The sequence below is a fragment of the Micromys minutus genome (assembly GCF_963924665.1).
Source record: "Micromys minutus genome assembly, chromosome: 3".
Classification (NCBI taxonomy): Eukaryota; Metazoa; Chordata; class Mammalia; order Rodentia; family Muridae; genus Micromys; species Micromys minutus.
This window is the reverse complement of record NC_137972.1, coordinates 69,682,446-69,695,172: the sequence shown is the minus strand read 5'-3', so window position 1 is coordinate 69,695,172 and position 12,727 is coordinate 69,682,446. Positions and strand designations below refer to the sequence as shown.

Below are 12,727 nucleotides of genomic sequence, written 5' to 3'. Positions count from 1 at the left end.
ACCTCCCCAGAGCCTAGGGAAGTATCTGGGCTCTCCTGCCTGGAATCATGGGCAGTTCATCTTACCCAGAAGGTATATAGTTGGGTGCCTGGAAATGCCAGCAAAGGAAGTCAGGAATGACTCAGGCAGAAACGGAAGTACAAGATGGGCTTCACGTTCCTGGCTGAACTGGGAGCAACAGTGAGCACACACTTCTAAGATCTCAGGCTTCTGATTTTCTTTCTTCCAACCCATCTGCTAGTTCAACTTTGCCTGGAAGGAGGATGCCCACATCCTTCCCTGCTTCACCTAGTCTTTCAATACCTCCTGCCCCTCCCCTCCTCTTCCTTCCTCCTGCTTTTCCCTTCCCCCTTTCCTCCTCTTCTTTCTCTTTCTCATTCTGTCCTTCTTTTCTTCCACCTTCCCTCTCCTATCCTCTCTTTAAAACAAACAAACAAACAAACAAACAAAAAAGATCCATGGCTTTTGCTTCTAACAATTTATCTGCATAGTAACCTCTTTGCCAATTCCAGGCACACAGAGCCAAGGAACCAGCTCCCTTTGGATACTTTAAATTGACCCCAAGATAGCGATACCCCCGCTTGTACCTCCTCCTATTTGCTTAAGAGGTTGCTCTAAGCTCTTTGTTTTCTGACCACAATCCTTCCAAGGCTTCCAATTGTCCCAGAGATGTCCACACCTGACTAAGCATCCCACCCAGCATCTGCAATCCTCTCAAGTTTCAATCCTCACCCTTCCTGGGGGTGGAGTGTCCCTGTGGTACCTTCAGTAGAGATGACTAGGGACTCATCAGATTACACAGGACAGTTGGTGTTTGGATTAGCAGCAGGGGTGCAAGTTTAGATGATTTATTTGCCTTGTGGCATGCAAGACACCTGTCAGTTGCTGAGAACAGCATGTCTTACCAATTTCCCAAAGGCCTCGGGCTCCTGTGTTTCCTTCTGCTACTCTAGCTCCTGCTGCTGCCTCGTGTGTTCCCAGCCTCTCTCTCTGGCTCACCTTCATCTGTCTACAGACCTCAGGGCTTGTTCAGATGTGTCTCTCTAGGGTGCTCCCCCGCCCCCGCCCAGTTTTGGGAAGTACAGCTGAGTGAGCTGTTCCTTACCAGGAGGGATGGGTTGGGGCTCAGAGAAGACCCTGGGCATACAGTCTGGGTGCCTTTGTGCTCAGGTAACTGAGGCAAGTCCCCCCACCAATGCTGTGTTTTTGCAGGAACTCTCAAAGCTGGGTTTAGGGATGGACACTGACATAGAACTTCAAACTCTGCAGCTGCCTGTGGATCACAGGGAGGTCAAACAGAGGCTCATCACAATCTGAGAAGACTTTCAACCACAAGTAAGTGGTACCTGGAGAGGCCGTGGGTCTGGGAAACAGATGATGACCTTGATCTAGATTTGAAGTCTGGAGAGCACCTTTTCATGGGGCCCCACCAAGAATGTAAATTACAAGCTTCTGGGTCTCTGTATAAGTTTATGCTGAAACATGGGGTAGGTCTTAAAGGATGGCTGGGGGCAGGGCGGAGTGTGGGATGAAATGGGAATCTTGTATTCAAGCCAAGACTCAGGATAACTCACACCTAAAAGAGAAGTCCTACATTTAAGCCCTGTGTATGGCTAATTCCAGCTATTCTGAGGGATTTAAGGTAAAGAGCTTCGGTCCACTCAGGGTCAGTCGGCCTTCCAAACATCCTGCCAGAGGCCTGGTATGGTGGCATACACCTTTGATCATGGTACTCAGAGGGCAGAGGCAGATAGGTCTCTGTGAGTTCAAGGTCAGCCTGGTTTATGTTATGAATTCAAAACCCCATTTCAAGCAAACAAAAGTCCTCTGCCTACACAGTAACTGAATATAAGCACTGTGTAAACAGGGGTGCAGTGCGGGTGTGGTGGTACACACCTTTAATCCCAACACTTGAGAGGCAGGGGCAGGTAGCTCTCTATGACTTCGAGGCCAGCCTGCTCTACAAAAAGAGTTCCAGGACAGCCGGGGCTGTTAGAGCAACTCTGTCTGGGGGGGGGTGGGGGGGGGGAGAGCGTGCGCACATGTGTGTGTGTGTGTGTGTGTGTGTGTGTGTGTGTGTGTGTGTGGTGTGTGTGTGTGTATCCATTTATCCTGTGGTAAGACACTGACCAAATACTGCAACAAATTCTTCTGCAACTGTTTTCAAAGGAGGAAAACTAAAGTCTAATAAGATTCAATTAGATTGTTGCTAGCTTCCTTTATGGATTGTTTCATTCAAAAGATACATGATTCTGCTAAAAAGCCAGCCTCTCCCAGGGTCATCTTAGATACCTGATCGCCCCCACCCACCCATGAGGAAAGAGAACACACAACCTCCTAGGAGCCATTTGAAATAGCAAAGTCCTTAAATGTAGAAATAGCACACTTAATTCAACCCAAAGATGTGCTCCCTTTCTATCAGCACCGTTAACTAGAGGCCTAGGCAGGGATCCTGGGGGTCTTCTGGAGGGTTCGAAGCTTGAAACGTTTTGTAACTGGGAGTGGGCTCTGCGATCACCAGGTCTTTCTGCCCATCTAGTGATCTGGTCCCCAGGATTTCCGACATGTATGTTCACACAGCTTGCTGTGCACGTGGGCATGGACACTTCCACCAAGGCCATCTTTCTGGAGCAGTGTGGTAAGAACCGAGGCTATCGGGATTCAGACATAAGAGGCTTCCAGCCGGAGGATGGAGTGTGACTCCCAGGTGGCCCTGAAGTGATGCTGTCTGTCTTCAACATGAAGGAGGTCTGCCGGCGTGTTGCTGTTGAGGGTGTTCAAGTGGCCTTTTCCCGAGATGCGGGCAGGTTCTTCAGGTCTCCATGTGCCAAACAGGCGGGAGAGAGGGATGGTCCTTCAGAGTTTCTTCCCTCTCCTTGAGAGGCTGTTTTATGCTGTTCATGTGGCTGCTTTAGTTGCGGGCATCTCCAAAATTGCCCTTAGTTGTCACAGGCACTGCATCTTAATTTAACCTCTTCTCCAATCGCTGACAGCCCCTTCCCCCCCAAGCATCTTCTCTCTTCCAGGGATAAAGAAATACCTGAGGGAAGATGGTAGGAAGGTAGCCACTGTGCTGAAGGTGTTTGAAAGGCTGGCTCAATACTGTCCCGACCACTTGCTGGTTATTAGACTATGAGCCCAAGAACCAATGTCTGTCTGGCCTATTCTTAGACTGTGTCCTTTCTCTATCAGAAGAGCAAAACTCAAGTGGTTGTGGGCATGTGGGTATGAACAACCACAAATCTCATGCTTTATGGACACTGAACTCACTATATCTGACAGTGACAAGATCTGGGAATAATGGGGAATTTCATGTGGTTGCAGGTACATCTGCGATTACACCTACTACCTGTCTCTGCACCCTGGGACTGGGCATGCGGCGTTCATCCATGTCATTCCTCTGTCACACTGGCTCTCAGCCAGCCTTCCGGGCAAAGCCTTGCAAGTCATCATCCAAGACATTCTGGAAGAAAGTGGGGATGTCCAGACTCAGAGCACAGCAGCTCAAGGGAAGCAGCAAAGGGGATGCCTTCTTTAGATGAAATGCTTCAAGCTTGGGTGGAGAGGCCAGCCATGCTACGAGAGGCTCTGAAAAAGTGGCTTGTGAAACGGTTACTAGGCTAGGGGTGGTGGCATGAGGTGGACACACAGAACCACAGACTTATTTTTGTGTCCAGAGCAAGAAGAAAATCCCCTAAGGTGAATGCTTCACAAGGGGGAGCTATGACCTTCCTGACAGTAATTTGCAAGCCAGTAGTTTTCCTCCCAAGGCTGTGTGGTTCTTCCTGGATCAGGGAGATGTCAGAAATGCTTCGGGGGGGGGGGGTCCAGAAATGCAGGCATAGCCCTGGCTCCAGGGGCTCAAATTCTGCTCTCTAAGCTTGTCATTCAGGTCTTGTGAATGGCTTTGGGGACACCTAGTCACTAGTCTTCCCTTCCCTCCCCATCCTGCTCTATCTCCCTCCCTCCCCCTCCCCCCTCTCCATCTCTAGACCTTTCTCTGCCACCTTCTGTTGCAGTGGCATGTGAAATACCCCCTGCCCTGCCCCCACCTGTGTTTGAACCACTTGGTCCCCTGTTTATTCCTGATTTGGAGGGCCGTGGAATCCTTAGAAGGTGGAGGCTTGCCTGAGAAAGTGAGCTACTGCCAGCGAGCTTCTGCACGGCACAGCTCTCCCCCACTTCCTTCTCACTCTTCATTCCTGATAGCAGATGCCATGTGACCAGCCAGCCCTCTCCTGCTGCCCCTCTGCTTCCCTGCACTGGTGCCTTCTACCTCCTTGAACACCAGGACAAACCCTTCCCTCCTTAAGTTGCTTTGGTCAGGGTACCTGTCACAACATTAGGAATGATGGTAATGCTTTTGAAAACTCCAAGTCCACCCTCAGTGACATATCTCCTCTAAGAAGGCCATGCTTTTCTTTTTTTAAAAAAATATTATTTAGGACTGGAGAGATGGCTCAGTGGTTAAGAGCACTGACTGCTCTTCAAGAGGTCACCAGTTCAATTCCCAGCAACAACATGGTGGCTCACAACCATCTGTCATAGGATCTGATGCCCTCTTCTGGTATTTCTGAGAACAGCTATAGTGTACTCATACACATATGATAAATAAATCTTTAAAAACGTTATTTATCTTATGTGCATGAGTACACTGTCACTGTCTTCAGACACATCAGAAGTGTCTTAATCCTTCCCAAACAGTTTCTACCAACTGAGGACCTATGATCCTATGGGGGCTGTGCTCGGTTAAGCCACTGTACTCCTGGTTCACTTTGTTTTCATTTTAGGACACTGGACCAGATCTTGTGCCAAGCTGTGCACAGCAAAGATCTGTGTGTCTACCACGCCTGTGTCTTCTGGGTACTTATTTTTATTATGAGCCCATCAGTAGCAGTTTCCTCTGAGGAAGCAGGTGAAGGTTGCAAGTAAGCACTGGACAATTTCTTGTCATGTTGTGTTAGTGTGTTCAAAACCACTGTTGGCTACTTATATCAGAACAAACAACCCCCCCCCCCCGGCTTCCTGTAAGAAAGACATTCATAGCCCAACAGCCACTTAAGGAGACTGAGTTGGGGGTATAGTTCAGTGGCAGTGTGTTGCATAAGGCCTAGTCTATATGTGTTCCATGATAGCTGGGGGTGGGGGGGTTGGGAAGATGGGGAGAGGAGCAGGAGGAGCAGGAGGAGAGAGTAGGGAAGCTTAGAGGAAGGGAGAGGAGAGGAGAAAGGAGAGAGACTGTACAAGGCCCTGGGTTAAATACTCAGCACTACAAAGAGCCACCAAAACCCAATGTCAAAATCAAATGAACCAAATAGCTCTCAACTATTTTTTTTTCCTTAAGATTTATTTATTATGCATACAGTGTTCTCCCTGCGTATATGCCTGCACTCCAGAAGAGGACACCAGATGCCATTACAGATGGTTATGAACCACCATTCTATAGTCGCTGGGAATCGAACTCAGGACCTCTTAAGCTCTCAGCCATCTCTTTACCTCCCTCTTTTGTTTTGAGACAGGGTTTCTCTGTGTAGCGCCCCCCTCCCTCCACTTAACTGGAACTCACAGAAATCTGCCTGCTTCTGCAAGAAAATGACTTTCCAAGACTCCCTCTGCAAATAAACTAGGAACCTTTTATAGATGATAGAACCAAACCACACTAAGGCAGATCAAAGCCCAAGGTGGATTGGAATGGTACAGGCCACCTGCACAGAGCCTAGCTTCCTAGCTGGTCCCTCAGAGACCCCTCTTTGTAAACAAAGAGCTCCTACTGCAAAACCTAAGTCCCTTTGTCCTAGGAGTGGGCTCCTGGGATACTGTCACTTGGCACCTGACCAGACACATTAAAAAAAAAGTTGTTTGTTTGAAAGCTACCTAGGCGGGAGGCCCAGAGCTCCCACTGATGAGCAGTTCCATTCTCTTCCAGTGCCCCTCAAGTTTAAGACACTAGGCACCCATTTGCATTGGGTTTTTGTAAATGGCTGCCAGGCCCTGGCATTGTTATCCTGCCCTGGTTGACAGTGGGTGGTTTTGTATGTTTGATAGTCTTAGTATAAAACACTGGTTTACCTGGTTACTTAATGGCTGGGAGGTTTGAAGCATGACTGTGTGTTCATCTATAGCCAGATTAATAAAGTCCTGCCTTTTCAGGTTGGTTTTGAATACCCCTCCCCCCCAATGTGTTACCAACAACACACTAGCCAAAGAAAGGGGGGAAAAAGCTTTGAGTGTGGCCCCTCAGCTTGTGGCTTGAATATGTTTTTCTGGTTTTTGTTGTTGTTTGGGGGGTGGGATGGGGTGGGGGGAGTGGAGCAGCATCTTGTAAACACGTGTTTAAAAAAAAGAGAAAGAAATGGTGACTCTGGGGGCAGTGATGGCCCATGCTTTTAATGACAAAGCTTGCTAGTGAAGCAGGAGGATCTCTGAGTTCTAGGACAGCCTGGTCTACAGAGTGAGTTCTGGAAACTGTGTTTCAGAAGGATTAAAAAAAAAAAAAGTGACTCAGACTCAGAGGGGAGGGGAGAGAGTCTACCTTAAAGGTCTAGTTCGTTCATCCTTAGAAGTGGCTGCCTTTGCCCGGCAGATGTTTTGTAAGGCATGCCCTAGCAAGCTGGAGACAACACCAGTCTGGAGCGGTACAGAAAGACCTTTGGAGTCATCTAGTGAAATTCCTTGGGCATGTGGCGAGAAAAAGAACCTGGGATAGTACCAGATGACAAGAAGGTGTGCTCTTTCAAAATGATTTCTTGATCATAAACCCACTCAGAGACTCACTGGCCACCCATTTTACCTTTCAGTTCTTCACCCGGTCTCCTGATTTTCTCAGTGTTTAGTGAGAAGGCTACCCACTCTCCCAAGAGTCTAGAATGTATGGCTTGCTTCATTTTCCAACCCAAACCTCCCACCATCTTCCCAGGACAAAGATGGAGAGCTCAACGTTTCAGAGTACCTGTGGGCAACCTGACTACTCACAGCCTCCCGGGTTTTCTCTCCAGCACCCTCTGAGGCACCCCAACGGTTAAGCATTACCAAGGACATGTTAATGTATGTACTTCGATTTTTGGCAATCCTGCCCCACCCCCAGACTCACATGTACCGCATGTGCACACACACGCACGCAAGCAAGAACGCTTGCACGCTCTACTCCCCAAGGAAGTGGGGAATAGTTTCGGAACGGAGAGGAAACCAACTTGGACAAAGGTGCATACAGAATTTTTATTTAACTTAATCCATGTGGTACTTTAACTACTAGAAAAAAGCAGAGTAATAGACTCAAGTGGCCTTAGCTTCAGCCATTCAAAATAGACAAAGTTTCTTTTCTTTCATAAAGAATCCCGAGTATGTCGCAGTAACAGGAATAAATTCTTACAACAGAATATACAAAAACATTGAATTTTTTTTCATCTACTGATTTTTTTTTATATATAAACAGGCCTTTTTTTTTTTTTTTAGGAATAATTTATACACAGAAAATTATTTTATGTAACAAATTGGCCATATTATCTTTTTTACTTTTTTCCTTTTTTAAGAAAAAATTTAACAAGAAAACTCATAAATGCATTATTGGTGGTGCATCTACTTCACCACTTTCTGATCTGACTTTTTTTTTTAAAATCCCAGAGGTAGATAAGCTCTTGCAAAGCTTTCACCTCAACCTCACTAGCTTAGGAAGCAGACAGGGGATGTCACCAGGTGGGCACCTGTCTGCACACTGCCCAACTTCCATGAGAAACTGAAAAACCAAACCAAACCCACCAATGGTTCCTTAGGCCTTTTTTTCCTGCAATGCTAAGAGAATTCCAGATGCTTTCAACAATGGTATCTTGTGGAACCGTAGAAACATGGCCAATAATGCACTGGGAGCCAAAGGACATGGATTTTAATTCTAAAAAAAGGGGACAAGGGGGACATACTTCCTGGTTTTTGTTACCAGTTTGTTCTGTATTAGAAAAAAATGGACCTTCAGCGTTCGGCATTTAACACAGGTAGGCACAGCTTCCTTCAGGATCTGAGGCACCTGTGCCAACAACCTGCACAACAGAATCATGTGGTCACTGCGAAGCCTTCTCAGGGTCCTGAGACCACCCTTCTCCAGATGTGGCCAGTGATGCCATCTCTTTGCTGGGTGGTAACACACTGCTACTTCCATGGCCAGTAAGATTCTCGGTTCTTTCTGTGTGTTTAGGCTGCTGCACTCCACAGGGGACAGTAACAGAGAATTCCTTTCCCCAGCAAAGGGTTCCAAGATCAAGATACCGAAGAATACAGAAGTACTTTTTAAACCACTGCATTCCTTTTTTTTTTTCTTTATTATTATTTATTTATTTATTTATTTTTACAAACTAGAGCAGAAAGCATGTGGGAAAGAGGGTGAACCACAATTTGGGTCCTGGGGAGAATTTTTTTTTTAATTTTTAAAAAAGTTTTTATTTTTTTATTTTTGGCATATTGTAAAGCTAGCTAGTAAACGAGTGTCAAAAAGAAAAAAGAAAGAAAAAAAGAAAACAAAGAAAAAAAAAAAAGACCACAAACACGCATTTTTGCACACAGAGAGGAAAAAAAAGTGTTTTTAAATTACTTCGGCAATTATAAACTACAAACATTTTATAAAATTATTCTATGTTCTTACAAAAATGCAATGAAACGTTTAATTAGTTCTTGTAAACCAGATCTTCGTCAACGACTACCCGTAATCTACTGGACTTAGAAGCCCTATTGGAAACCATAATGAGTAATTGAAAGAATGTTTACTGGAAAGATGTGGACACAAATGTGGACACACGGAAAGTGATTATGAAGTTCTCACAGAAACAAAATAAAATAAATCCCTAACGCCATGCCCCAGACTGACAACTCATCTGATGAGTGTGATGGAGTCTGAGTTCTTCAACGCGTGACTTAGCTCTAGAAGTTTCCAGAGCAGGATGCCGGAGTTTATCATCTGAAACCAAATAAATGCCCACAGATGACTCCGCAGCCTCCATGTGGTCTGACACCTTCAGAAACCATCAATTATGGTCCATGCTTCTTCCAGGCCCTTTACCCCTCTGTTAGCAATTCCTGTCAATCATGATGCCGGTTACCATGGTTTCCTACTGCACCATCACTCTGTCATTCCATCAAGGAATGTTCGTTTCTCTAAATCACCAACTGGTTATCCAAGTTGGAGGCCCAAAGCAAAGACCCCTGGCCTGTCCAAAGCCTGTTTCTTCGGCATCTCTGGTGAGAGAGGTTCAACTTTGAACAACATCCTGTCTTGAAGTTCTCATTTGTACCACCACCTAGTTCAAGGTGGAGCGATAAAGTTTGACTGTCATCGCTGTCTCAAGGAGTGGATCTCTCTGGTCCAGGTCTCCCAGTGCAGCTGCTTAGCCCAGGAAATGAAAAGACATCAGACAGACATAAAAGTAACATTAAAAACAAAATAAAAACCCCAAACTGTCAATGCTAAAATGGGCCAAAACATTTTGTTGGGGTGGTCCTGTCTCCCGCAGTATGCCAATGTTTAGGAAAGGAGTTGCCTTCAGCACTGTGTGGCCACTCTCAGAGGACCCAACAATGACAACAGAGGACCTTGGGTAAGCATTTCAGACTTCTCGCCCACTTGAGCTCAGAGTGGCTTTGCCACCACTTGTTTGCCTCAGGTACAGCTGCTGTCAACAGAGGTGGGCTGCTAAGGCCAAGGATCTGGGAGCTCAGACTGGCTTACAACTTGGCATCACACAGAGCTCACCCGTCTGTCAGCCCACCCTAAAACACTCCTGTCTACCACTCCGCCATCTGCTCCATTCATAATGATCCCTTCTCGATTTTATGAAGCTGCTTTTTCTACCACTGAACTGTCCCGAGTCCTAAGAAACAAGCAGGCAGGAAAGGCCAGTGTTGGCCCTGAACAGTCTTTTCTAGCTCAAGGAGGAAGGTTCATCCCAACTCTAAATCCACGTTAGGACACTGCTGGAAGGAGATGGAGGACACGTGGGCCTCACACAGCTCATGTGCCGCTGTATCTTCGTGATTCAGGAAGCGCTGTGTGTGTGGGAACACCGGAACATCACATCACCTGCGTGCTGTACCTCAGTGGTTCATGTTACCTCAGTGTGAGCTCCTATCCGAAGAAGGGGAGGTTCGTGAGAAAGGCCACAGCTTATCTTGTTAAGATGACTTGAAGCATATAGAGAGAAAGATCAGGAAGAGGCAGGGAACGTAAGCATGAGATCAGGCTAGAACTGTGGATATGATGCCTTGAAGTGGTCAGGGCAGGTCGATCCAGCAGAAGGACCGCACCCTGGATAAAAACCGACCTTTTCTTTTACTAAAGTGTTTCTGGAGCATTTGTTACGATGGACACCATGCTGCCAGTTCCGTCTCTCTACTTAAAGAGAAAAAAAAAAAAAAAAAAAAACCACCCACGGGAAACAAAAAAACACCAACAACTCGGACAGTTTTAAAAGAAAGGAAAAGAAGAGAAACCCTTAAAATCAATTGAATGAGCTGTATAAATCCAGTTGTGGAAAACAGGCAGGTATGTGCAAGAGAAGGGAGGCCACTATACCGAGAGTCACCTACAGTGTAGAAGAAAGCCCTGATCAAACAGCATCTCCTGGTGACCCTGTGAGCATCTAGGAACCCAGAGAAGGGCAGCATTCTGGCAGGAGGCAAAGGGCTCCTGAGCTTAACTGAACTGATAGGCAGTTTTCCACACTGCGGGGGAAAGATCAGCCACCATGTTTCCTAGCAAAGGTCCCCAGGGCCTGTGAGAGCAGCTGCTGGAATTGAGGAGTGCGCTGTCCACCCATGAGCAGCAGATGGATGGGGTGGACAGAGGCAGAGCACAGGGAAGGCTAGGTGCCAACCACTGGCCTTCCAGCCTCAAGATGTGGTCAGTCCTTGTTTAGCCCTGGGGGGGGGGCAGGGAAGAGGAGGGAAGGACAACAGCCTGCAGGGGGCACAGGCTTTGTCTTGCCCCCTTTATTATACTGGCCTTCTGTCAGAAGCAGAGGGGTGAGGAGAGAGCTCCCTGACTCTTGTACTTCTAAGAGGAACCAATGCCAAGAGAGCAATGGTGGCATGCCCCTGCCGTTGTGCAGGTCTCAGAGGAGCAGCTGAGGGGGCTGACAGGGCACCCTTACATGTGCACACATTGGGACTCTCAGACAACCTATGTGTGGGTGCCTCCTGCCCTCAAAACCTGGGAGTACCTGCTCTCTTAGGGATAGAGTCTATCAGTCATTCAATCTGTATAAAGCTCTGTTCCAAAGTTTGCCAGCTGAGGACGGGCAGTCGACCCCCTCTAGCGCTGTGCTCTGTGCTCATGGTGGTTGCTGGGTTCAAAGTAGGGAACCAGGTGAGGAGAAAGACCAGAGTTGACCTAGAAAAGGTGGGCTTTTGGAGACAGGGAGGGAAGAGGCTGATTGAGTTAGTGTTACTTTGACCCCAGAATCCAGCCTAGCCCCCCTCTCTACTTCACCTGGGTATGTGGCCTTTGGAGTGGATGAGGTTACCAGTATCATCGGCCTACTGTACTGAGAAGTGTGAGATATATTATATATCTATATATATATCCATATATATCTATCTATATATAGATATATATATATACACACACACACGAAAAACAAGAGTGAGGTAGATAAATGTTTGAAAAGCAAAACACCCCCCAAACCAAAAACTGTCCCATCTAATACACACATACACAGAAATACATACACCTTTTCCTCAGCACTTAAATTCATAACGGGGAGCTTCTCTAACAGTGATTAAAGTAGGTATCACAAAATAAATTAAAACTCCTACATGAAATACCTTCTTAGTAAGCTTTTCCCCATATCCTCCTTTTCTCTATTTCTGTTAAGGGAAAACACTGTGGGGCAGAGGCCAGGGAGAACCGTGAGCCTGAAAATACAAACAAGCCAGAGAACTTTTTTCTGTGTCTAGTCTCCAGTCACAACTGTAATCACCATGTTCCAACGTTTTTCTTACTTCTAACTGAAGTATTTCTACCCAGAAGCATCCCTCATGCCTTCACTACTCTGGTAAGTGCTTAAAACTAAACAGAACAGGACCCACAGGCCCAGAGAGCTGGGACTCTGGTTAAGGAGGAACAGCAAAGGGCCCTAGGGCTACTGTAGGGTCAGCTCTGCTCCACCTGTCATTTGGGCGTTCTGACCTCAGGAATGGGCTTTAGAACCCACAGAATTTGAAAGTGCTGCTCCTGGTCAAGGGATGTTGGTGCCTGACACCCCACTCACATGGAGGCCACTCCTTCAGATATGCTGGTTCTCTGGTTGGTCTAGTGAAGGAGATAGCAGGGTGGCAGATGGGCCACCAGGCCAGCTCTGCTGTTCTCTGGGGATTCAGCAGCTGTTTTTTTTGTTTGTGTGTGTGTCGTGTGGAATAGAAGAATCAAATATTCATTAAAAAAAAATAACAATCCAATGACTACTGTCTGCAGTTAAAACTGCTATTGTATCTCAAAAATTGATGTGTGTGTGTGTGTGTGTGTGTGTGTGTGTGTGTGTGACAACCAAAGCAAAGAGAGAAAGCAAAGTGTGACTTTCAACAATGGGGACTAGAAACACTAAACCAGGATGTGTGAGATCTTTAACCGTTTGTTTCTGACCTGAGTTTGTGGCCTGCCATGCACTGTAACAGACTCCAACGCTGTGTGTGGGAGGTGTGGAAAGGAATGGGGCCCAGGAGTATGTGGGCTCTGGCTTCCCAGCCTCCC

General features: G+C 46.7%; 1 protein-coding gene across 1 annotated transcript; it reads left to right on the top strand.

Annotated features, from left to right (window-relative positions):
- The first annotated feature begins 1,231 nt into the window (after positions 1-1,231).
- PGPEP1L (pyroglutamyl-peptidase I like) lies at positions 1,232-3,746 on the top strand. The gene is given in 4 exon segments (XM_080915093.1): positions 1,232-1,335; positions 2,581-2,697; positions 2,701-2,807; positions 3,325-3,746. Coding segments are annotated over 3 exon segments (420 nt in total). The 5' UTR covers positions 1,232-1,335; positions 2,581-2,598; the 3' UTR covers positions 3,539-3,746.
- The last annotated feature ends 8,981 nt before the right edge of the window (positions 3,747-12,727 follow it).